Here is a 23,828-nt window from a genome sequence, read left to right on the forward strand (position 1 = left end):
AGTCCCTAATATCCCTTCCAAAGACTTTTCCATGCCCTCTCTTGCTTCTCTCAAACCTGTCCCTGCCAAACATAACCCTTGACCTCTCCTCCAAATCAGTTCTCTCCAGCCTTTCCTCTTCTGAGTAAGAGGCAGCAGCCAGGGTTTCCAACCTTGATTCTCCTCTCTCCTTCACTCCCTCTTCTTTTTTAAATTATTTTGACTGTGCTGGGTTTTTGTTGCAGTTTGGGGGCTCTCTAGTTGCAGAGCATCAGCTTAGCTGCCCAGTAGTATGCGGAATCTTAGTTCCCTAACCAGGGATTAAACCCCAGTAACCCTGCAGTGGAAGGTGGATTCTTAACCACTGGGCCACCAAGGAAGTCCCCCCTTTTAAGTTCTACTTCTGTGTAACTTCTACTCAGCCTCTGGATTTCATCCTGAGCAGCAGCCTCCCAGGCAAGGCTTCTCTAACCTCCCAGACTAGTCGGGCAACCTTCTTCACCATCATATGCTCTGAAATCTACACACTCCCCTCTGCTGAGCTGAACAGTGTAGCAACTGACCCTTTATGTTTCTTTTTTATTTTTATTAGAGGATAATTGCTTCACAATGTTGTATTGCTGTACAACATGAATCAGCCGTAAGTATTCATATGTCCCCTCCCTCTTGAGCCTTCCTCCCACTTCCCCCCATCCTATCCTTCCAGATGGTCACGGAGTACGGGCTGAGCTCCCGGTGTTACACAGCAGCTTCCCACTGTCTTACACAGGGCAGCACGCATATGTCAATGCTACTCTTTCCGTTCATTCCACCTGACCCTTCCTCAGCTGTCGTCCACAAATTATGTTTCTGTCCAGCCTCTTCACTGCTGCTGCTGCTGCTGCTGCTAAGTAGCGGCAGCCTCTTCACTACATTGTGGGAATTGTGGAGCTTTGTTTTCCCCTCCCCTCGCCCTTACTGCCTGTTCAATCTCATGTATTACAGCTTCCACACTCAAAATTGAGCAACAAGACAGGACATCACCAGGGAGTTAGTTAGAAAGGCTGACTTCCAGGTCCCACTCCTGACCTAATGAGCCAGAATCTGTATTAGAATAAGATCCACAGGTTCTTGTTAAAGTTTGACAAGAGCTTCTTACAAGCGTCTCTCACACTCTGATTCAGCCACACAGTTCTGTGCATGTCCTTAGCACTGGGATGTATGTATGCGGCTGACGTTTGGGAGGCCCATGTAAGTTGCACAGGGCTGGGGCTTGACCTGGGAGAGAAGATAAGTGAAGATGCTGCGGCCAAGGGCGAAGCTGCCTTTCCAGGGCTACTATGGCCACGTCCACCTCTCCTGAAACGCGGTAACTGCCAGTGCGGGAGCGCACCAAAGTTGTGCCCACGAGCGCCGGCTCTAACTACCAAGTATGGTCAGGCCCTCGTGCAGGCACAACGCGTTCCTACCGCCGGGCTCGAAATGGGAGTACGCGTGCGCACAGAGAAGAGGCTGGAGGAGGCGGGGTTTCCTCGCGGGGCAGTCCCAGCCTCGGGAGGACTGGGGAGAAGGCGGGGGAGGTAAGAGATTTCCGGTTCCGCCGAGAACCGGAAGTCACTGTCTCCCGGGTGAACGAGGCGGTCGCAACGAGGGTGTGAGTGCAGGTAAAGGTTCGCGCGGGCGGACGTTGGGGCCGGGTGGGGCTGGGCGCTCTGCGACCCCAGGGCGCTCACGGGGTCCTGAAGGAGGCGCCGAGGGCCCAGTGCTCGGGGAGCGGCCCATCGGGGAACTTGATTGCCTCAGGTCCCTGCAGGTCCCAGCCCGCTGCTCGGAGGCCTGGACGCTACCGGCGGCTGGCGGGAGGGGACACCGAAGCTTCGGTGAGCCTGGATGAACAGTCCTCCCACCGCCTCTTGAGTTCCGTCAGGGGCGATGGCTGAGCTCTCTTCCATCTTCTTGGCGCGCTTTGGACTTAGGTCGCCACCTAAGTATACAGTCCCCGGTCCCTGGAACTCTACATGCAGTCCATACCCCTTTTCTGCAGTGTAGTTGTGGGGCACTATAGTCACCGGGAAAAATGGGATTCTGGGGCCCATCTCTAGCTTCAGGAGACTTGTTTATATATTCAGCAGATAGTTATTTAGCATTTAATGCATACCAGGCACTAGGCGTGCTGCTGATTCTGCTGATTAGTTGTTATTTAGTTGTTCAGTCCTGTCCGACCCCATGGACTGCAACACTCCAGGCTTCTTTGTCCATGGGTTTTCCCAGGCAACAATACTGGAGTCGCCATTTCCTTCTCCACCGGATCTTCTCGACCCAGGGATCAAACCCCAGTCTCCTGCACTGGCAGATGAGCCACCAGGGCTGCTGATTCCAGCCATGGACAAATCAGGCTCCTACCCTAACCCGCAGAACTGACATTCTAGTTGGGGGACATCTGGTGTGGAGTTCAGAAAGTTGCATTTTTCTGAGCAGCCCCCAGGTGATTCCGTGGCAGGTGGTACCCAGGGTCTGGCTCTGGGGAAATTTTTTCAACAAAACACTCTGGCCAAGGGTGGGAGCCTGGGCTGCCAAAGTGGCTACACTTTACTAAAGCCTGCAGGGTCTTGTGGTTAGCCTGCTGCTTTCGTCTTCCGTGGCATCTCACATCCATCTCCCTGTTGCTCACTGGGCTTCAGCTGTACCAGTCTTCTTTCTGTTTCTCAAGAAAAGCTGGTGCTTCCTTGAAGCCTTTACAGTTGAAGCATTTCCAGCCTCTGCCTGCACTGCCTTATGTGGATTTTCTTTCTCTCGTCATTAAGTCCTCATTTTAAATGACCTTTCCCCAGGGAGATCCTTCAGGCTCCACCCTTGAGTGAAGTAGCCCTGTCCCAGAAAAGTTCACATAGCCTTTTTTTTTTTTAAATTTTATTTATTTACTGGTTACCCTGGGTCTTTGTGGCTGCGCTCGGGCTTTTTCTAGTTGTGGTGAGCAGGAGCTACTCTATAGTTGCACTGCAAAGGCTTCTCGTTGCAGTGGCCTCTCTTGTTGCGGCTCACAGGCTCAAGCGTTGTGGCATGCAGCCTTAGTGACCCCGCAGCATGTCAGATCTTCCCAGACCAAGGATGGAACCCGTATCCCCTGCATTAGCTACTGGACTACCAAGGAAGCCCCACGTCAGCTCTGTTTTATTAACCTCAGCACTTGCCAGTGGCTTCCCAGGTGTTGCTAGTGGTAAAGAACCTGCCTGCTAATGCAGGAAACGTAAGAGATTTGGGTTCAGTCCCTGGTTGGGGAAAATCCCCTGGAGAAGGAAATGGCAACCCACTCCAGTATTCTTGCCTGGAAAATCCCATGGACAGAGAAGTCTGGCGGGCCACAGTCCATAGGGTCACAAAGAGTCAGAGACGACTGCAGTGACTTAACACACACACAGCACTTGTCAGTATTTGAAATTTTTTCCCTTATTAGTTAGCTTAAGGGTCTGTCTTCTCCACCAGAATATCAGTTACACAAGAGCAGACACCTCACCTTCCCTGATGACAGCACTGCTGTGGCTTGCTCTAGGCCTGGCATTGGTTGGTTCATTCATTCAGTAAATATTTGTTGAACACGAACTGTTCTAGGCTCTGAGGATACAAAGAAAAGGCAGAAATCCCTGCCCACAAGGAGTTCACATTCTGAGGGTGGTGGGCAGGAACCAGTGAGGAAGCTGTTGTGATCATCCAGGCCAGAGAAGACCTGGACTCTGGACTCAGACCACAGAACCAGCCCTGGGAGTGGTGAGAAGTGGTCAGATGCTGGGCGTCTTCTAAAGGTAGAAGAGTAGGGAACTTTCCTGGCGGTCCAGTGGTTAAGAATCTGAGCTTCTGCTGCCAGGGCGCAGGTTCCATCCCTGATTGGGGGAACTAAGATCCTGCATGCCTCAAGGTGTGGCCTAAAATAAACGTAGGGCAGTAGGATCAGGATGAGATAAGGGGTGTGAGAGGAGGCAAAAGGAACTGAGGTCGAGTCCAGGGTTTTTGGAAAAACCCAGACTTGCTGTCTGCTGAGCTGAAGAAGACTGCAGGAGAGTAGATTGAGGTGTTTGGAGCTGGGTTTTGGACAGGTCATGTTTAAACATTGGTTAGCATCAGGTGTGGCTGAGGCAGGTGGTCAGGAAGGCTACAGTTCAGAGGAGGCAGTGGAAGCAGTGACGCGGGGGTGTGATCTCCATGGAGGTGAATGTATTTGGACAACGGAGGGGCCCAGAGACTGAACGAGTGGCTTCACTATCCTTGGCGAATTAGAGAGGTAGGGTGGGGTTGCAGCAGCAGAGACTGCCAGAGTCTGCCATTGAGGAGTGAGTGGGGAGAGTCCCGGGTCTTGAGAGCCCTGTGCAAAGGGTAGGCGGAGAAACCGGTGTGTCCAGTGTGCTGAGGGGTGGGGACTGCCCCGTGGGGTGGACGGCATGGCAGGGGCAGCGGAGTGAGAACCGGAGAGAAGGCAGAGAGCTCTATTAGAAAAACTCTCTAAAAATGAAGAGATTGTTTTTAATGATGGGCAAAATCATCCCAAGTGTGCTCGTTAATGATCCAGTAGAGAGAGCAAGTGTGATGCTGGGATCCAAGGCCCAAGGTAACAAACTGCGTTTTCGGGGAGCGAGGCCATTCTTCCATAGCAAAAGGGGGAAGGTCAACTGGGTGGTCCTGGCGACTTGTGGATTGTGGATGTTCACCACCAGCTCCTTCAGTTTACTCACTGAATTGGAAGCACCCCTAGTTTAGAACAAGAACATCAGAGAGTGATCACACGTGTGAATGAAACACTGGTCTTTCTCTGGCGGGCTGCTGACCTCTGCTAGTCATGGAAGGATGAGACCAGAATCGGGGGTGGGAGGGGCGCTTCGGGAGGTTAGCCCGGTGCCTGACATGGGAGATTGCACTCAGTGTAGCTGCTGCTGCTTCCCTGTCCACCTGCCTCAAGGCATCTTCCCCTGGACGTGCCGTTTGCCCCAGCACCTTGCTCTTCCTTTGTGTCAAACATCAGAGAACAGGGCCCCTTTTCCCCTGAGCCACCACCTCCATCCCGCACCACAACCTTGGGAGTCAACCCGACCCTTCCTTCTCACACTGCTCGCCTGCTCCACTGGACTGTTCCTTCTCGACATGCTCACCACTGGCTTGTCCCCTCTGTCTCGCTCACCCACTGCTGCTCTTCACCCCCTGTTCTGGGGGTGAACAACCCTGTCCTGGTTCTGACTTCCTCTTCACCCAGGCTTTCCACCCATCCCGTTTCTTGGTCCCTCTCTTTCTCTTTTTTTAAAATATTTATTTATTTGGCTGCACCGGGTCATAGATGCAGTGTGCAGCATCTTCAGTCTCGTTTCGGTATGCGGGATCCTTAGTTGTGGCATGTGAACTCTTAGTTGTGACATGTGGAATCTAATTCCCTGACCAGGGATCGAACCCAGGGCCCCTGCAATGGGAGTGTAGTCTTAGCCACTGGACCACCAGGGAAGTCCCTCCTTGGTCTCTTTAAAACACGAAGCAATTTCATCCCTACACTCCCCACAGCCTCCAGCATCCATCCAAATGTTCAGAACACTCCCACCTGCTCCCTCCCCACTCTCTCTCTCCCCCCAGCCTGCCCCTCTACCCAACCCACATGGTCCCCAAACCCTGGCCAGGCCCTCAGCCTTTTATATGACATTTCCTTGCTCCAAACGCGTGTCCCCGTTTCTCTGTCCAGCAGCCCCTCACCTGCAAAGAGCCTGCCCGAGGGGCCCCCCAGAAGGCTCTGTCACACCCTTTCAGTGTCATTCCTCCTGGGTGGCGTTGGCCTGTGCCGTGACAGAAGGAGCAGCCTGAATAAAAGCTCTGGCTCCTGAGCACTCCTGCCTGACTGGCCTTCGCAGAGTCTCGTCCTCACGAGGAACGGTGGCCTCCTGTGTAGGTGCTGGCAGCAGACAGGCCAGGCTCTTACCACATGTCCTGCTCGCTCTCCCTGTGATACCAGGCTCAGATGGAAACCTCATGCCGCTTCATAGACAGGAGACTGAGGCACAGAGAATTTAAGGAACCCACTTGGGATCCTGCAGGGAGTGGGGGAGCTGGGGTTAGAATCCAGGCCATCTGACCCCACATTGCACTGAGGTGGTCTGCCTGCCCAGCTGCTGGGAGCCTCAGGCAAGACCTCCCTTCTCCAGAGGCAGCCAGCCTGCTTCCTAGGGCATCGGGCTGGGGGGCAGCATGGGGCCCACGAGTCACTGACTTCTGTCCCTTCTGCTCACAGTTTCACTCCCCTACAGACATGGGGCGCAGAAAGTCAAAACGAAAGCCACCCCCCAAGAAGAAGATGACAGGCACCCTGGAGACCCAGTTCACCTGCCCCTTCTGCAACCACGAGAAGTCCTGTGATGTGAAAATGTGAGTGGGGCCGGGGATCCTGCCTCCCGGGGCCACTTCCTCCTTCCTCAGTTGGGGTGTGGCTCACCCCCACCACTACCCTATCCTCCAATCTGCCCCAAGCCCTCCTGCTTAGGGGGATCATCACCCACAGACAGAGACCCCTTCCTTCACTAGCCCCTGCACCTTTCTTGTTCCAGGGACCGAGCCCGAAACACTGGAGTCATCTCTTGTACCGTATGCCTAGAAGAATTCCAGACGCCCATCACTTGTATCCTTGGGAAACCAGGCTTTTTCCAGGAGATGGGTTGGGGGTTCTGGGCGGCCCAGAGTGGGCTGCTCAAGCCCTGCAGCGTGCCCTGGGAGCGTGGCCACCAAGAGGAACCAGCGCCATGGGCTGACTTATGTGGTGTGAACAGGGTTCAGGGCAGTGGTCTGGCTAACAGTGGTGTGAGCTACAGAAAAGTAAACATGGGAAAGGGGTCCAGTGCTACCAGTTGCCCTTGACCGCAGCGGCTCAGATCTGTCAGAACCAGTGGACGTGTACAGCGATTGGATAGATGCCTGCGAGGCTGCCAATCAGTAGCGACACAGATGGCCCACCCCCTTGGCAGCCCCGCCCACTGAGTACCAATCGAGAGACATTCCAGGGTGTCCAGGGTGTGGGTCCAGGGCCTTTGCAGCCCCCAGTGTGAGTGTGTGCAGAGTGGGTATGTGTGTGTGTGTTTGTGTGCATGCGTGGCTGCAGGTGCGACTGCGGGGGAGTCTTTGTGGGAAGCCGGTAGAGTTGAAGGGTGGTGTGGCCCCGGGGGCCTGAAATGCTTGCTCAACAAGCCTTTGACTGGCTCCAGCCTCTAGCACCTGGGCCACCGGCTTCAGGGCCATGTTTTCTCTAGAGGCCTGCGTCCTGAACCCCCTCTGCAAGGGCAGGCCCAACAGAGGCTGCCACCGGCCGCTCCAGCACCTTCCTGTACCTCACCAGCACTTGGCCATTGAACAGGACTAACTGCTCCCCGTCCCCAGCTGCCTTGGCCTGGGATTCAAGCCGCAGTCCCATGGGCCCCCTGGCAGGGCGGCCTGTTTTCATGTTCCCTCGCTTTTGTAGAGGTGGGAGGGGCTGGGCTGGGGACAGCTGTCTGTCACAGGCCCTTAAATAAAGCAGCAAGTGAAGAACTCTCAGTGCTCTGATTCTGTGGGCTCTGGGTCAGACCCAGGGGCTCAACGCAGGAAAAGGGGAGACTGAGGCATTCAGAGGTGGCCCAGCAGGCCGTCTGAAGTGGGGTTCAGTCAGTCCTTCAAACCATCCCATGTTTTATCCACTCTACAAGCATTCAAGGTGAAACCCGGGCAGCTGGGCTCAGGGGACAGGGATAAATGCACAGGCGTCTGGCCAGGCATTTACAGTCACGGTGGAAACCAGGGCCAGCAGAGCCCGGGGTGGGGGTGGGGTGTTCAGAGGGCTTCCTGGGGGACCCCCCTGAAGAAGGTCAGGCTCCATTGCCACCCTGCCTTCCCACCTTGTTCCAGCAGCCATCCTGGGTGGAAGATGTTCACAGGTGAGGAAGCAGGCCAGAGATACGAGGTCGTGGGCCGAGTCCCACAGCCAGCAGGCTTCACAGCCCAGGGTCTCACTCATGAGTCCAGGGTCCAGGCTAAGGGAACAACTCCTGGCTTCCCGGGGGCTGAATGGGGTGAGGATCCCTGGTGGGGAATAGGGACCGGACTGTTGTCCTAGGCTGGTGGGGAGACTGGAGATGGGGCCAGACGCACAGGTTCAGTGGAACAAATATTGGTCTTGGCACTTGCCTTACAGTCCAGGGGTTGGGACTACAAGCTTCCACTGCAAAGAAATGTTGGTCTTTGTCCCTGGATCCTGGCACAAAGCTAAAACGCTTGGAATTTCCTGGGCAGCCAGAGTATCTTCATCATTCATAAAGAGCCCATTTTTGCTCACTGGTGAGATTATGCTAATGAGATGATTTAGAATGGGGCCCTAGACATCCTTGGGGCTTCCCAAGTGGCACAATGGTAAAGACTCCACCTGCCAGTGTAGGAGATCCAGGTTCAATCCCTATCAGGAAGATTTTTTAAAAGAGGAAATGGCAACCCATTCCAGTATTCTTAACTGGAGAATTCCATGGACAGAGGAGCCTGGTGGGCTGCAGTCTATGGGGTTGCAAAGAGTTGGACACGACTGAATGGCTAGACAACAACGAATCAGCGTTACCCACAGTGTATGAAGTAAAGTGAAAGTCGCTCAGTCGTGTCTGACTCTGTGACCCCATGGATTATACAGTCCATAGAATTTTCTAGGCCAGAATACTGCAGTGGGTAACCTTTCCCTTCTCCAGGGGATCTTCCCAACCCAGGAATCGAACCGGGCCCTCCTGCGTTACAGGCAGATTCTTTACCAGCAGAATCACAAAGGGAAGCCCAAGAATACTGGAGTGGGTAGCCTATCCCTTCTTCAGCGGATCTTCCCGACCCAGGAATCGAACCCGGATCCCCTGTATTGCAGGTGGATTCTTTACCAACTGAGCTATGAGGGAAGCCCCTCATAGTGTTTAGTATGCATTAAGTGCTCAATAACTAACACAGCTGAAGTGACTGAGCACTCAGCAGCCTCAGCATGGGGCTGATTCCTGAGTAGGAACTCTCAGCCAACCTACCAACCTTTGGGAAGGGGCCTAAAGGAGATCAACCTGAATATTCACTGGAAGGGCTGATGCTAAGCTGAAGCTCCAATACTTTGGCCACCTGATGGGAAGCTGACTCACTGGAAAAGACCCTGATGCTGGGAAAGATTGAGGGCAGGAAGAGAAGGGCAGCAGAGGATGAGATGGTTGGATAGAATCACTGACACAACGGACATGTTAGTTGCTCAGCCGTGTCTGACTCTGTGACCCCATGGACTGTAGCCCACCAGGCTCCTCTGTCCATGGGATTTTCTAGGCGAGAATACTGGCATGGTTGCCATGTCCTTCTCCAGGGGATCTTCCCGACCCAGGGATCAAATCCATGTCTCCTCTGTCTCCTGCACTGCAGGCAGATTATTTACCCACTGAGCCATGGGGGATATGAATCTGAGCAAACTCCAGGAGATAGAGGAGGACAGGGAAGCCTGGAGGGCTACAGTCCATGGGGTCACAGAGTCAGACATGACTTAGCGACTGAACAACAACAAGGGGACCTACAGATGAAGTGCTTTGAGAACAAGATGTGATGAACTTCTGCCTTTGGTGAACACTTAGAGGTGCCGGAACACATGGAAAGGATTAGGGAGTTCCACACCCCTCCCCACACCTTGCTCTGTGTGCCCTTCCCTTCTGGCTCCTCCTGAGTTTGATCCTTACATAATAAAATCAAAGTAATAATAAAACCAGTGGTCTAATAAAAAGTAAAATGTTTCTCCACGTTTTGTGAACCAGTGTAGTAAATTAACAAAATCTGAGGAGTGGGAACCCTCCCACCCTGATCTACAGCTGGTCGGTCAGAAGCACAGGGAACAACCTGGACTTGTGATTGGCTCCTGACAAGGGGAAAGGTCAGTCCTGAACAGAACCCTTATCCTGTGGGATCATGCTGTCTTCAGGTCGTGTCAGAATTGAGTTAACTGATTGGTGGTGTTGGAAACAAACACACCTGAACAAGCGGACGGCGAAATCCCAGACAATCTGGTAGTCCTGGTGCTCTGGCAGCATGGGGCAGCACAAGCTCCTCCACGCAGCCCCATGAGCCTGGGCTGCAAGTGGAAGCATGATGGAAACTGTCCCAGGGCCACCTTGAGGACAGAGGCGCCCAGCGTGATTCCTGACACGGTGCCAGCAGATGGTGACCCACGAGGGCAGCAAGGAATATGTACAGCAGAGGAAGATGCTGAGCTGGCCAGAAGTCCTAGCCACCAGGCCCAGCCGTTGGGTCTGACGGGTGTTCCCTGAGGCCCACCCCGCCCTGACATGCCCCCAGCCCGGTGCTCCTACCTTCCCTTCCAAGACCTCACTCAGGTGGGATCCCGTGGCCAAGGCAGAGTGGTTGGACAGGCACCTGGGTCGGGGGCTGCTCTGCGGTCCAGGGAAAGGGGCCTTGCTCTTCTGTCAACCAAGGCCCGCCTACCCCAGTCTCACAGTCTAAGTGCTAATATGGTGCTGTTTTCCCGAGGAGGCAGGGCCCTGGGCCAGGCAAGGATCCTCCTCAGCATAGCTTCCCCCCGCTGGCCCTGGGGGAGCAGGACTCGGGGTAGCCAAGCCAAGAGCTCCTGGAATCTGCTTTATGAGGCCCCAGGGGTTGTGCAAGCACAGGGGGCTTCTGATGTCCATCGAAGCAGGTCCCCCCATTCCAGCCTTGCCCTGCCCCGCCCCACCCCGCCAGCCCACCCTGGGAAGGTGGACTGCTCTGAGCCCCCAGCATGGCAGGCCACATCCTCTCCATGGAACCCTGGCAGTGGGTAACTTCCGGGCAGGAAAGCGGGAAGAGTGGGGTCCCCCCTGAGGTGGGGAGAGTTGGGACCTCGTCCAGACTTCTGGGATCCCTGGCTGGCAGGCCAGGATTGGAGATGAGCCCTGAGCACAGGGCACAGTGTGAGCCAGGCACACAGGCCAACTGCACCCTGTGGTCAGCTACTTAACTGCTCTGTGCCAGTTGGAAAAAATCCATTGCCCTGGGCATCCGGAGTGCCCATCTTCCCCACTGCCCTGTCCCCTCCCACCTCCCCACAGTTTGGTGGTGGTGTAGTCGCTCAGTCATGCCTGACTCTGCAACCCCATGGACTGTACCCCTACAGGCTCCTCGTCCATGGAATTTCCCAGGCAAGAATACTGATGTGGGTTGCCATTTCCTCCTCCAGGGGATCTTTCCGGACCAGGGATTGAACTCAAGTCTTCTGCACTGGCAGGTCGATTCTTTACCACTGAGCCACCACGGAAGCCCCATAGTCTACTCCAGGACTCAAGGATTCTCTCTGCCCACAGGGGCTTCCAGGACTAGGCTTGTGGTCCATTCTTATGATCAGTGCCAAATACCATCCCCTGTCTGGAGGGGTCATTTCACTGAAGCTTCCTGGGACTCCCTCAGGCTTCAATGTCATCATTTTCCTGATGGGAAAACAGACCTAGGGACGGGAGGTGACTTGCCCAAGGTCACTTGGCTGGCCGGCTCCAAAGCTGACTCACATCGTATCTCACCCATCCCAGTGCTGGCCTCGACATGACCCACAGGCTCCCAGGGGAGGTACATGGGCACTGAGTGTGTGTGTGTTGTGTATGTGTGTGAAGGTGTGTTTTTGTCTTGGGTAGGCGTGTGTACTGCACGTATCTGTGTGTGAAAAGGTGTGTGCACTAAGGCTGCAGGGAGTGTGTGTACACCATAGACATGAAGTGTGCATTTGTGTGGATTTTGTGGGGGGGAGGGTATGAGTCCTGGGTCCACCGAGTACTGTGAGCTCAGTATGTATATCTTAGGGTGCCTGCGTGTGAGTGTGTGTGCACCTGGGCAGATGTGTGTGCAGGAAATGGAGTGTACCCTGCGCATGCGCGGCAGCCACCCAGGCCCTGGGACAGAGCGGCCCTAAGTGCTCAGGTGATTGTGATGGTTGATGATGTTTAGTCGCTAAGTCGTGTCCAACTCTTTGCGACCCCATGGACTATAGCCCGCCGGGCTCCTCTGTCCATGGAATTCTCCAGGCAAGAATATTGGAGTGGGTAGCCATTCCCTTCTCCAGGGGATCTTCCCAACCCAGAGATCAAACCCGAGTCCACCTACATTGCAGGCAGATTCTTTACTGACCAAGCCACAAGGGAGGCCCCTCGGGTGATTTTACAGCCATTTATTGTGCTCCAGTGAAGTAGAAAAAGAAAGTGCTCGCGTCACAAACGCCGCTGTCACATCCCGTAAGCCAGCTGCAAACCAAACCGAGTGTGTCCGCCGGGGGTCTGGGCATGCAGTTTGCGCCCGCTGCGGGAATGGGGTGGGGAGGGGTCGAGCCTGGGCTCTGGGGGCTTCGCTTGGGAGGGCTTCTTGTCCTGGCAGGGGGGGGATCCCAGCTATGGGGAGTGGGGGACGGCGGGGTAGCTTTGCTCAGTGCGTCCTTTGGGTGCTGTGGGGAACACCCAGCTCCACGTTGGACCCTGCAGCTCACCAGGGAGGAGCTCCCTCTCCACAGCCCCCCCCCTCCTTCTGCTCCCCCCAAATGCTAACCCTGTAGGCAGGTGCCAGGGGGCCAGAGGAGCCATGCAGGGGGAGGGGGTCGGCAGGCCGAGCTGGGCCCTGCCGAGAGCAGCAGCCAGCCACCCTGGGGGAAGGCAGGAGGCCCGGGGCCTTAGGCAGAGTTGTAGTAGTTGTGCGGGTGGTGGTTGTGGGCCGGCTCGCCCAGCTCAGGGTACTCAGGCGTCAGGCAGTACTTGGGGTCGTAGACCTGGCGGGGCAGCCCGTACACCGTCATGCCCCGCTGCGAAGCTCCCTTGTTGCTGCCCATCTGCAGGCTGACGTTGAGTGTGTCACAATGCTCCATGCCCAGCCCCGGCTCGAAGATCTGCCGCTTGGTCCCTGGTGCAGTCATGCCGGCCTGCGGAGGGCAGAGCAACGGTCAGGCCATGGGGGACCGTGAGAGCCCCACCAGCCTGCCACACGCACGGCCCCCCTTGCCCCACAACACACCTGGCTGGCTCCCTTGTTGGTGCCCATCTGCAGGCTGATGGTGGCCTGGTCCAGGGGCTGATCCGTGCCCAACTTGGGGTCATAGAGGTGGCGCCGGGTGCCATAGGCCGTCATACCCTGCTGGCTGGCAAACTTGTTGGTGCCCATCTAGGGAACCAGGAGGAGAGTCACCAGGGGGTTACAGGATCCCACCAAGGGCAACCAGACACAACTAATGTCAGCAGACACATGGCCCTCTAATGAGGCCCTGTTTCCACCCCCCTGGGGCAACAGAATGGAAACTGAGGCTCAGAGAAGGTGTGTCATATGACTGCTAAGTGGCCTGATTTCCAGGGTTCAGCTACTCATCACCTGAGCAATCCTAGCAAGTGTGCTAACCTCCAGGCCTCAGTTTTCATATCTGTATAAAGGGTATGATGGTGACAGTACCCACCCCCTAGGACTGTCAGAGGAGTGAGTTAAGGTACCGAAAATGCTAAGCATAGCGTTTCCTAAAGACCACATATTCTGTACCCCCTCCAACCTGCCAAAGCCTGCAGGGACCAGGGTGCTCTCCTCAACCACAGCTCATCAGCAAGACCCAGGCTTGGAAAGGTCCATACCTGCAGCCCGATAATGTTCCGCCCTTCTCTTAGCTTCTCTGGCTCAAATTTCCGTTCCTGCTTCTCCGCGTATTTCACTCCCACGTTCACCTTGTTCCCTTTTGTCTTGGCCTGGGTGAGGAGGGGAGGGTCAGGGACTGACAAAGGAGCCTCTGGGCCACACAGTTGCATTGAAAACCCTGAGAGGCACCCGCTTTCCCTCTCTCCGCCAAGCAGGGACTGGGGTGGGAGTACCACGCAGGGGGCGGGGTACAAGAAGCTCCACCCACATCCCAACCCAGAGCGCCCATCCTTCACCCACACTCACCATGCTGGCCAGGGCCAGGAGGGTGGATTGCACTTGCGTGTGGTTGGTGTTCTCGAACAGGTCGTTGGCCTCAAAGATATCGTGGGGCTTCACCCCGTACTTGGTGATGGCCTTGATGAAGTTGCCGATGTTCTCCAGCTGGAGGAGAGCCGGCAGCGGTCAGGGGTTGGGTGGGGGGCCGTGGGCGGGGCTGGGTGGAGGGGGCGGGGCTACGGGTGGAGGCGGGCGGGGCTACCGGTGGAAGCGGGCGGGGGCTCCGGGCCAGAGAGTTAACAGACTAAAGAGGTGAGAGAGTCGGGGCTCACCTGATGCCAGTTCTGGGTGGACTCATTTACTTTCTTCACGGAGCCTGGCTGGAGCTTATTGATGAACCTACAAGGCGTAGGGGAGGGGGCTGAGGCACGGGACTCCCTGCTGCCCGTATCCAAGCCCGGCCCCAGCGGGACCAGGGGTCAGGATGACAATCAGGGGGCGCCAGACTTTTGGGGGTTTCTCACTGCAGTCAGACCTCAGGGACAGCCCCACCACAAACCACCCAAACATGCGGGCTGGACCCAGATGGGAAGCCAACCTCAGGAAGCTGGACCTGTTCTGGTCAGAAAGTCTCCCTACAGGAGGTGGAGAGTAGTCTTCTGGGGTGCCCCCGCCTCACTGGTGACCATGTTCCAGTTTCATTATCTTTTTTTTTTCCTTTGGCCGCTCTGCATCACTTGTAGGATCTTAGTTCCCTGACCAGGGATTGAACCTGGGCCCTCAGCAGTTCAAAGCCCTGAGTCCTAATCACTTGACCACCAGGAAATTCCCCAGGCTCCTTTTCTCACTCCAACCACTACATCTGGAAGAGCCCACAGCTCAGCACTGGGGCCTCTTCTCAGGCCACCATCACCCCGGTGATCTCGTTCAGCCTCTTGACTTTATTTATTTGGCTGCGCTGGGTCTTAGTTGTGGCATGTGGGAGGTTTTTTTGTTTTGTTTTGTTTTTAGTTGCAGTGTGGCATGTGGGATCCACTTCCCTGACCAAGGATGAAACCCAGGCCCTGTGCATGGGGAGTGTGGAGTCTTAGCCACTGGACCACCAGGAAGTCCCCAGTCTCTTGACTTTAAATGCCATTCATATGCCAATGACTCCCTCAAAGCTTCCTGCAGCCCACCTCCCACTCTCCATTCCATCTCCCCACGGAGTAATAGTATATTTGCTCAGTTATGCCTGACTCTTTGCAACCCCATAGACTGTAGCCTGCCAGGCTTCTCTGCCCATGGATTCTCCAGGCAAGAATACTGGAGTGGGTTGCCATGCTCTCCTCCAAGGGACCTTCCCAACCCAGGGATGGAACCCAGGTATCCCGAATCACAGAGGGATTCTTTACTGTCTGAGCAACCAAGGAAGCCCATCTCCCCACTACATGTGGGTCTCAAACAAATGCATTGCACTGAGACTCCTGATATCCACTTCCCCCTGCAGAACTCTCTCCATCTTCTGCAGCTCACTAAAAGCCCTCCACTGCCCTTGACACTCCTCTCCCTTTTTCTCACTCCACATCCAATCCCTCAGCAATTCCTTTGGCTCGGCCTCCTGAAGACTTCCAGAAGCCCACCTCCACCCTGCTCTGAGCCACCAGTGTCTCTCTCCTGGGCTCCTGCCATGACCTCCCTGTGGGCTCCCACTTTCCATCTCATGCCCTCCATATGTTCCTAACCCTACAGCTTAAATGCCCTTCTTAGAACAATTCCAGGGGCTTCCCCGGTGGCACTACTGGTAAAGAATCTGCCTGCCAATGCAGGAAATGCGGGGGACTCAGGTTTGATCCCTGGGTTGGGAAGATTCCCCGGAGGAGGAAATGGAAAGCCACTCCAGTGCTCTTGCCTGGAAAATTCCATGGACAGAAGAGCCTGACAGGCTACAGTCCATGGAGTCCCAAGAGTTGGACGCGACTGAGCACACAGGCACTCTCACCCCGTAGAGCCAGGGTTTGATCCCTGATTGGGGAGCTAAGATCCTGCAAGCTGTGCAAGTGGTCCCCAGAATTCCCATTATGGTTTATTGTAGGATATTAAATAGTTTTCTGTGCTATACAGCAGGACTTTGTATAACTTTGCTGTACAGCAGGCGTGAACACAACTGTAAATCAACTATGTGCTCAGAGGCTCAGCTCTGTCTGACTCTTTGCAACCCATGGACTATAGAGCACCAGGCTCCTCTGTCCTTGGGATTCTCCCAGCAAGAACACTGGAGTATGGTGCCGTTTCCTCCTCCAGGGGATCTTCCCAACCCAAGGAAACGGCATCTCTTATGTCTCCTGCATTAGCAGGCAGATTCTTTACCGCTAGTGTCAACTGGGAAGCCTGTAAATCAACTATACTTCAATTACCAAAAAAAAAAAAAAAATCCTAATTATCTTCCAATTAAAATATTGGAACCTTGAAAAAAAACAAACAAACTCCGGTTACTACCCAGTTCAAAACACTCCAATGCCTTGAGAGTAAAACCCTAACTCCTTAGCATGAATGACACAACGACCCTGCACTATCTGGCCCCCAGCTAACTCCCTCCACTTTCCCTGGTCACTCCAGCCTCTTCAGCATCCTTGAACCCATAAGGCATGTTCCCACCCCAGAGCCTTTGCACTGGCTGTTCCCTCTACCTGACCCACTCTTCCCTAAGATGCCCCAGCAGCAACTTCCTTCACTTCATCTGAGATTCTGCTCCAATGCTACCTCTTCAGAACGAGCTTCCAAGCCATTCTGTACAAAACAGCAACACTTCATTCCTCCACCCACCCCGCATCCTTCCCAGCTTGACTTTTCCCCATGGTACTTCCCACCACAGGCCCGTATGTGATTATTTCATCAATTATTTGTTCAATCATCTCCAGCAGGACTAAAGTTCTGTATGCGCCCCAAGTCAAGTCTATTTTGTTCACTATCCCCAGTGCCTATACCTGGCTGGCACACAGCAGGCGCTCCATAAATGTGCCTCCTCCATAACAGGTGGGTCTGCACTCTTTACGGCCTGGGACATCAGACCATCCTCCCATTCCTTGGATATGGTTGAACAGCATCCCCCCAGTCCCTCCCTTTCCAGCAGCTAGGGCTTGGTAACAAGGTGCCTTTGGGCAGCTTCTGGAAGATTCCCAAGCACAACCTCTGGCCCACATGGTTACCCTGCCCTGGGTCAGACTCAGAGATACAGACAAGACCCCGGGCTGGACTCAGCGTTCCTACCCAGAAATAGGATTGTGGTGAAATCTAGAAGGTAGAATCTAGAGTCAGGGCTTGGGAATTGTGAGGGCTGGCCTCTCTCTTGGTGATTAGGTTTTGAGAGGAGGAGAAAATCAGGACCCACTGAAATTATTGTGGCACATCCCTCAGGTGTGTGCACTCAGTCCCTAAGTTGTGAACGGCTCTTTGAGACCCCATGGACTATAGCCCACAAGGCTCTTCTGTCCATGAGGTTTTCCAGGCAAGAAAGAATACTGGAGCAGGTTGCCATTTCCTTCTCCAGGGGGAATGTGGCTCGGTGCCTTTTAGCTGTGACCTCCCATTCTTGGGACTCCGGAGACAATAAATGCGGCTGCCCTGTATGCCTGGCAGTTCAGACTCTAGGTTCTGAAGTCATTTCTGTTGGCACAGCGTGGGACTTTGGGTGATGTGCTTTACCTAACTGGGCCTCTGTTTACTGTTAAATGGGTACAATGATTATCTGCCACCTCAGAGTTCTGTTTGGAGGTGTCAGGTATCAAGCGTCCAAGCTCTGAGCTCATGGTCATTTTGAAGGGTCCAGGAGTTGAGATGAGGGGTTGGGGAGCAGGCCAAGTGGGCCACGGTTGTCCCCACTCACTCGCAAAGAATGATGCCGTCTTTGAGGCCGTCCATGAAGTTGTTGCCGATGCGGCGCCCCGTCACCCCCTCGATCCACTCTCGGAGCTCCTGCTCCCGCTGGTGGTCATACTTCTGGGCCAGCTGGGGGGTAGGGGGCAGAGAGAGAATGGTGAGGACACACCGGGGAGTAGGGCTGGCTCCCTGGCCCAATGCAAGGCTCCCTAGTCCCGATCTCTTCCCTCATCCCTTCCCAACTAAGGCAATTCTGTCCCAGCGTCCAATGGAGGAGGGTGGCGGGGGGGTGAGGGGGGGCGCTGAGGACCAGGGTTGAGGTGGCACCTGCCCAGGGGGCCATTCCAGGCATTCTGAGGTTTGGCACCAGAGAACATGGTCTAAGGGGTGGGGAGAGAGATACTCAGAGCTGGGTGGGGGGGCGGCGCCTGGCCTTTTGGTTCCCCCTCCAGACCAAACTTGGGGCTTAGCTTCCCCTGGCCCTGCCCACTCCCTCTCCTGGATGCTTCAGGAAGGAGAGGAGGAGCCCAAAGGAGGTGCCCCGCATGCCGCCTTGCTGGGGGCTGGTGTGCCTCACATCCCGGTCTCGGTGTCTGTCCAGGTCCTCAGCGCTGGGGCTCCCTCTCGGGCTGGGGGTGAGGGTCTGTCTTTGTCTCACTCCGGGCCTCACGCATGTCTGTATTTCTCTCTCCCCATCGCAGGATGTCCTCAGCCTCTCTCCCTGCTCTTTCCTTGGCTCTGTCATCCTGTCCCCAAATCTGCCTGTCTGGCTGGGGGTGGGGCTCGTGGTTCGCCCATCTCTGCTTTCGTAGGTCTCTGTCTCTCCGACTCCAGGTTCCCTTCTTCTGATGGGGGGTGGGGGTGGGGTGGAGGACTCGGCCCTCTCTCCGCCTCTTCATCCCTGTCTCCGTCTTATCTCACTCCAGGCTCGCCCTCCCCCGTCCGTCTCTCTCATGTCTCAGGCTTCCAGAATCTGCGTCTCTCCCTCCTCTCCTCTCCCACTTCGCACCCTCTCTGTGTTTCCAGAACCCTCTACCCCAGCCCAGACTGGCTCCCGGCCCCTGAGGGACCCGGCTGCCCCTTCTCCTGGGGGGAGGGAAGGAGGAGGGGCGGCCCCCTCACCTGGCCCCGGCCCTGCCGCCCCCCTCCCCACCAGCCCGTCTTTATAAAGCAAACCGGCCCTTATATAGCGCGGCCCCGCGGGCCGGGCTCCCGAGGCCGCCTTATATGGCGCGGCGGCTCTTCACGGCTCTGGGGCCGGCGCTGGGGCCGGCGCTGGGGAAAGGGGGGGCGCGGCGCTGGGATCCGTCTCCCGCCCGAGCACTCGCCCCCCACCTGCCCCCTCCTCCGGCCCCAAGAATCCCCCTGACCCGAGTTCCCAATCCCAGCTCCTCCCTTCCTGCCTGTGGAACAGTCGATCCGAGCCTCAGTGTTCCCTTCTGTTAAATGGGACAGGGATTATTCCCCTAGCAGCGCTCATGGGAGCGTTCCAGTGGGCTGGGGACTTCAAATTTGCAGCCCTTGGAGACGCTGACCCCATTTTGATGTGGGGGAGGGAGCAAGTTCAAGGGCCCAATTCTTCACCTCCCTTATATAGGACCTGAGAAACTTGTCTCCCCTCTCAACCTCAGTTTACCCATCATAGCATGAAAGCCATGTGTCTTCTCAGCTCCAAAATCAGGAGATCTCGCTGTGTCCCTAATGCCCACCCTCTGCCCTTCCCCAGCTGTCTCCCTTTCCTTCACAGTTTCCCACACTTTGGGGCCTCACCTCCCAGGAACCCCAGCTCTGGAGCACACCCCCAAAGTCAGGCCAGGAGTGTGCAAAATCAAGTCTTTCCTCCACTCCCCAGGAACAAAGAGGTTAACGGGGAACCCTGATCAGGCGGAGTTTTCCCAGTGGACCCACCGCCTCAGTTTACCTGTGAGCGCCTGCGTGCCCACACCCCATTTACACCCCAACAGGGCTTTGGGATGCTCAGGCCAAGGAGGTAGGCAGCCCCCTCCCCATGTTGGTCCTTTTTCTGTCTCAGGTTCCAAGTCACTTGGGACAGGCAAGAAGGGGGTCCAGGGAACCCCAAGAGCCGGGCCTCTGGCCTGGCAGGGCAAGTGGGCCAGGCTGGGGTGGGAGGCCCTCCAGCCCTACCTTGTTCTTGACCTCAGCCGACAGCCCGTAGGCGGGGCCTCGGTTGAAGTGAGCGGAGGACATGCTGGTTGGTGGTGGGTGGGCAGCGGTGGCAGCGCGCTGGGGCCGGCGGCAGCAGCTGAAGCTCCGTCTGCACCCTCTTCCCTCCTCACACGTTTTTGAAGCTCTGGAGGCGGCCCGGGCCTCTTCCAAGCCCGTCCCATTGGCCGTAGGGACCTGCCAAGGGGCGGGGCGCCCCCCACCTCGGCCACCCCCCCTTCGTGATGTCAGGGCCTTGGTATTGGGAGCTGATTGTGTCATTGTTTCCACCTAGGGGGGCGGCCTGGGTTATTCCTTTTTTTTGGGGGGGGGGGTTGCTTGGCCAGGGGCTTCCCTGGTGGCTCAGACCGAAAAGAATCTGCCTGCAATTCAGGAGACCTAGGTTCGATCCCTGGGTCTGGAAGATCCCCTGGAGGAGGAAATGGCAACCCACTCTGGTATTCTTGCCTGGAGAGTTCCATGGACAGAGGAGCCTACACCGGCTACAGTCCATGGGGTCACAAAGAGTTGGACATGACTGAGCGACTTACACCTTTCCCTTTCAGTTGCTTGGCCAGACAGAGACCAACCTTGCCCCACTCTCCCCTGTTTACTGGGACTCCGGCTGGGTCTCTTAATTTCTATTTGTCTGTCTCTGAGCCATCTCTCCAGGTCTCTGAGGTCATCGTTCTTCATTTCTCACCAGTCTTGAGGCAGGACTACCACCTGTGGTAGTTTATGAGTGCCACCCTGGATTTAAGTCCAGACACCAGCAGTCTATAAATGTAGGCCAGTCTTCTCTGAGCCCCTGTTGCCACATCTGGAAAATGGACTAATGATAGTGCTCAGGAGAGTGTTGAGAGGATCAGAAGAAATAATGCCTGGGAATTCCCTGGCAGTCCAGTAAAAGACTCCGCGATTCCATTGCAGGTGACACAGGTTCGGTGCCTGGTCAGGGAGATTCTCATGCCACGGGGTTCGCCCCCCCCAAAAAAAAACACAGGAAGAAGAAATAGTGCCTCTTACATGTCTAGGGCAGAGCCTGGTACAGAGAGACTCAGGAAATAGCAGTATATCTGCTGAGAATCTGGCACTGCACTTTGGTCTTCTCCAGCCCCTCATAAGGATCTAGGGGAGCAGAGATCCTGGCTCCTACCCCACCTATCCACATGTGGGCTGTCTGAACCACGGAGTGGCTGTGTTAGTGGATTCCAGGCCATGGGCACCCCACCCCCGCCCCGGCCATATCGCTGTTCCAGCCAGGCTGGCCTGGAATGAACACCTGTCAGCAGCCTTGCCTGGCCAGGTCTCACCCCTGGGCCACAGGGGTGGATGACATGCCCACATCATACCATGTAGGTTTAGGCCATGTTCCAGCTGTGCTGCTGGAGAAGACTCTTGAGAACCCTATGGACTGCAAGGAGATCAAACCAGTCAATCTGAAAGGAAATCAGCCCTGAATATTCATTGGAACGACTGATGCTGAAGCTGGAGCTCCAATACTTTGGCCACCTGTCGCGAAGAGCTGACTCATTGGAAAATACACAGATGCTGGGAAAGATGGAGAGCAGGAGGAGAAGGAGGCGACAGAGGATGAGATGGTTGGATGGCATCATCGACTCAATGGACATGAATTTGAGCAAGCTCTGGGAGACAGTGGAGGACCGAAGAGCCTGGTGTGCTGCAGCCTATGAGGGTGCAGAGTGTGACATGACTGAGTGACTGAACACCACCCCCAACAACAAAAGTGACACTTGAATAAAATGCCAGCAAACTGTGATGCATCATACATGTTAAGGCCAGCAATTTGCTGGCTACCTGCTAAGGGCACAGTCGTGATGTACTAATAGGAAAACAGCCCTTGTGTCAGACCCTGGCCCAAGGGCTGCGCATGCGTCATACCTCACCACACCCTCAGAAGTGGATGTTACTATTATCATATGCACTTTTCACATGGGGAAACTGAAGCACGGAAAGGCAAGTGTGGACTTCCTTTCCCAGTATCACAGCTCACTAGTGGCAGAGCAGAGTTTGAACCAGGGCCTCTGACCCTAATGCTATGAGGCTAAGGCAAGGTTTCTCAATTTTGGTACTGTTGACATCCAGACTGGATAATTCACAATGGGGGGCAGAGGCGGGGGCAAGGCGCTGTCCTGGGCATTGTAGAACTTCCAAAGTCTTTTTCTTTCGGCTGCACTGCGGGGCATGTGGGATCTTAGTTCCCCACCAGGGATCGAACCCGAGACCCCTGCGGTGGAAGCACAGAGTCTTAACCACCGGACCACCAGGGAAGTCTGCTTGCACCCCCTTCCCCCCAAACAGAAATGTCTCCAGAGGTTGCCAAGGGTCCCTGGGAACAGCATCGGGGTGGGAGCGGGTGGCGGCAGATCGCTCTCATTTGAGACCCCGGGAACTAAGGCAACTAAGGACAAGTTGATGGAGTGTAATGGTATGTTGAAGATAATGCTATAACACATAAAATGTAGCTAACAATTAGCTCCTACTAAGTACTGAGTGCTTTGGATCTGTTAACTCATTCCTCACAGCAGCCGTATGATGTGTGGGTCTAAGCGATGCACAGAGAGGTGAAGCCAATTGCCCTCAGTCACACAGCTCGAGGGTGGTGGAGCGAGGATTCCTCCGCGCGGATTCAGAGACCCTGCCCAAGCTGAGGGGTCCTCGGCGGGCCATAGGTCGCTACTGCGCATGCGAAGACCGTGGCCGAGCTCGGGGCGGCGCCCCCTGGCGGATCAAGAGGGTGGGGGCGGGGCCTGGCGGCATCCGGGCAGCGTTGACGCCACGCGCTGACTCACTCGGCCCCGCCCCCAGCCCGCGGCCGCTTGGCCATTTATAGAATCCGCGCTGGCTCTGAAGTCACGGCCCAGGCACGACGGGGGCGGGGTGGGGGAGCACTTGGCAGCTCCGCAGACGGGGCAGCCCGGGGTCTCCCTAGGGGGCATTCCGTTTTGGGTTCATTTGTCCCTCCAGTTCTGGGTCGGTGTCTTTATCTCTTGCTGTGCCTTTGGTCGTTCTGTATCCGTTTCTCTGCGTCGCCTACCCTTTTTCTGTCACAGCCTTTGTCTCTGAGTCTCTATGAATTTGCCTGTCTCACTGTCTCTTTCTCTCTGTCCCCATGTCTCCCCTATCATCTCTCCGCCTTTGTGTCGCTGTTTCACGCCTCTCGGTCACCGTTTTTCCTCTGTGTCCCTACCTATGTCTGATGGATGGGGCTAGAGGCGGAGAGAAGGGACGGAACCCCATCCCGAGGCCCCAGTCTTAGAGGACTCCCTCATCACTGGCTTGCAGCCCCCCTACTCAGCTCCTAGGTGGCGCTTCCCAGGCCAGCAGCCCCTCTGTGCCTCAGTTTGCCACCTAAATGGGAAGGATGGGTTTTGTAAGTCATAGTTGCCAGAAGAGTCCCATAACAGTCATGAAAGAAACGTTCTGTCTTTCCTTAATCTTAGGAGAGCCTAGAAACTTTCTGTCAGAACTGTCTCTCTCTCTCTCTCTCTCACACGCACACACCCCTCTGTTCCTGTCTCCAGGAGACTCAGCCCTTTCTCCCTACACTTGCCTATCTTGGCAATCCTGGGTCTGCCAGCCCACCCCGCACCTAACTTTCCCCTCCCCAAATGGCTTCTGTTTCTGGAGGGCTCACTCCATGCCAGACACCCTTCCAGGCACAACCTCATTTAAGAGATTTAATCTCTTAAGTGAGATTTAAGATTAAAATTTCACTAACTGTCATATCCACCTCTTGGGGTGGAAAGTCTTAGACTTTTTTTTTTTTTTTTTTTGCCTCACAGCATGTGGGATCTTAGTTCCCTAACCAGGAATCAAATCCAAACCCCTTGCATTGGAAACACAGAGTTGTAACCACTGGACCTCCAGGGAAGTCCCTTAGACTCTAAGAAACCCAAGATTCAGAGAAACCAGGTCAGTCTCCC

At 55.4% G+C, this 23,828-nt stretch overlaps 2 protein-coding genes across 5 annotated transcripts; one reads left to right on the plus strand and one right to left on the minus strand.

The window, feature by feature from the left end:
• Window positions 1-1,518: 1,518 nt before the first annotated feature.
• ELOF1 (elongation factor 1 homolog) lies at window positions 1,519-7,501 on the plus strand. 3 transcript variants are annotated; one of them, XM_040240614.1, is made up of 4 exons: window positions 1,519-1,622; window positions 6,215-6,348; window positions 6,528-6,598; window positions 6,849-7,501. In XM_040240614.1, the coding sequence occupies exons 2-4, from the start codon at window positions 6,233-6,235 to the stop codon at window positions 6,911-6,913; spliced, it is 252 nt and encodes an 83-aa protein (XP_040096548.1). In that variant the 5' UTR covers window positions 1,519-1,622; window positions 6,215-6,232; the 3' UTR covers window positions 6,914-7,501. The 3 variants fall into 3 exon arrangements, with proteins under 3 accessions (XP_040096548.1, XP_040096549.1, XP_040096550.1); XM_040240615.1 differs by lacking the exon at window positions 1,519-1,622 and adding an exon at window positions 1,744-1,838; XM_040240616.1 differs by lacking the exon at window positions 1,519-1,622 and adding an exon at window positions 2,289-2,311.
• Window positions 7,502-12,085: 4,584 nt separating this feature from the next.
• CNN1 (calponin 1) lies at window positions 12,086-20,026 on the minus strand. 2 transcript variants are annotated; one of them, XM_040240618.1, is made up of 7 exons: window positions 19,864-20,026; window positions 17,726-17,847; window positions 14,193-14,259; window positions 13,888-14,025; window positions 13,581-13,691; window positions 12,979-13,125; window positions 12,086-12,886 (listed from the first exon to the last, which is right to left on the minus strand). In XM_040240618.1, the coding sequence occupies exons 1-7, from the start codon at window positions 19,924-19,926 to the stop codon at window positions 12,641-12,643; spliced, it is 894 nt and encodes a 297-aa protein (XP_040096552.1). In that variant the 5' UTR covers window positions 19,927-20,026; the 3' UTR covers window positions 12,086-12,640. The 2 variants fall into 2 exon arrangements, with proteins under 2 accessions (XP_040096552.1, XP_040096553.1); XM_040240619.1 differs by lacking the exon at window positions 19,864-20,026 and adding an exon at window positions 18,728-18,772.
• Between the last annotated feature and the right edge of the window lie 3,802 nt (window positions 20,027-23,828).

Source organism: Oryx dammah, unplaced genomic scaffold (assembly GCF_014754425.2).
Source record: "Oryx dammah isolate SB20612 unplaced genomic scaffold, SCBI_Odam_1.1 HiC_scaffold_5, whole genome shotgun sequence".
Taxonomy (NCBI): Eukaryota; Metazoa; Chordata; class Mammalia; order Artiodactyla; family Bovidae; genus Oryx; species Oryx dammah.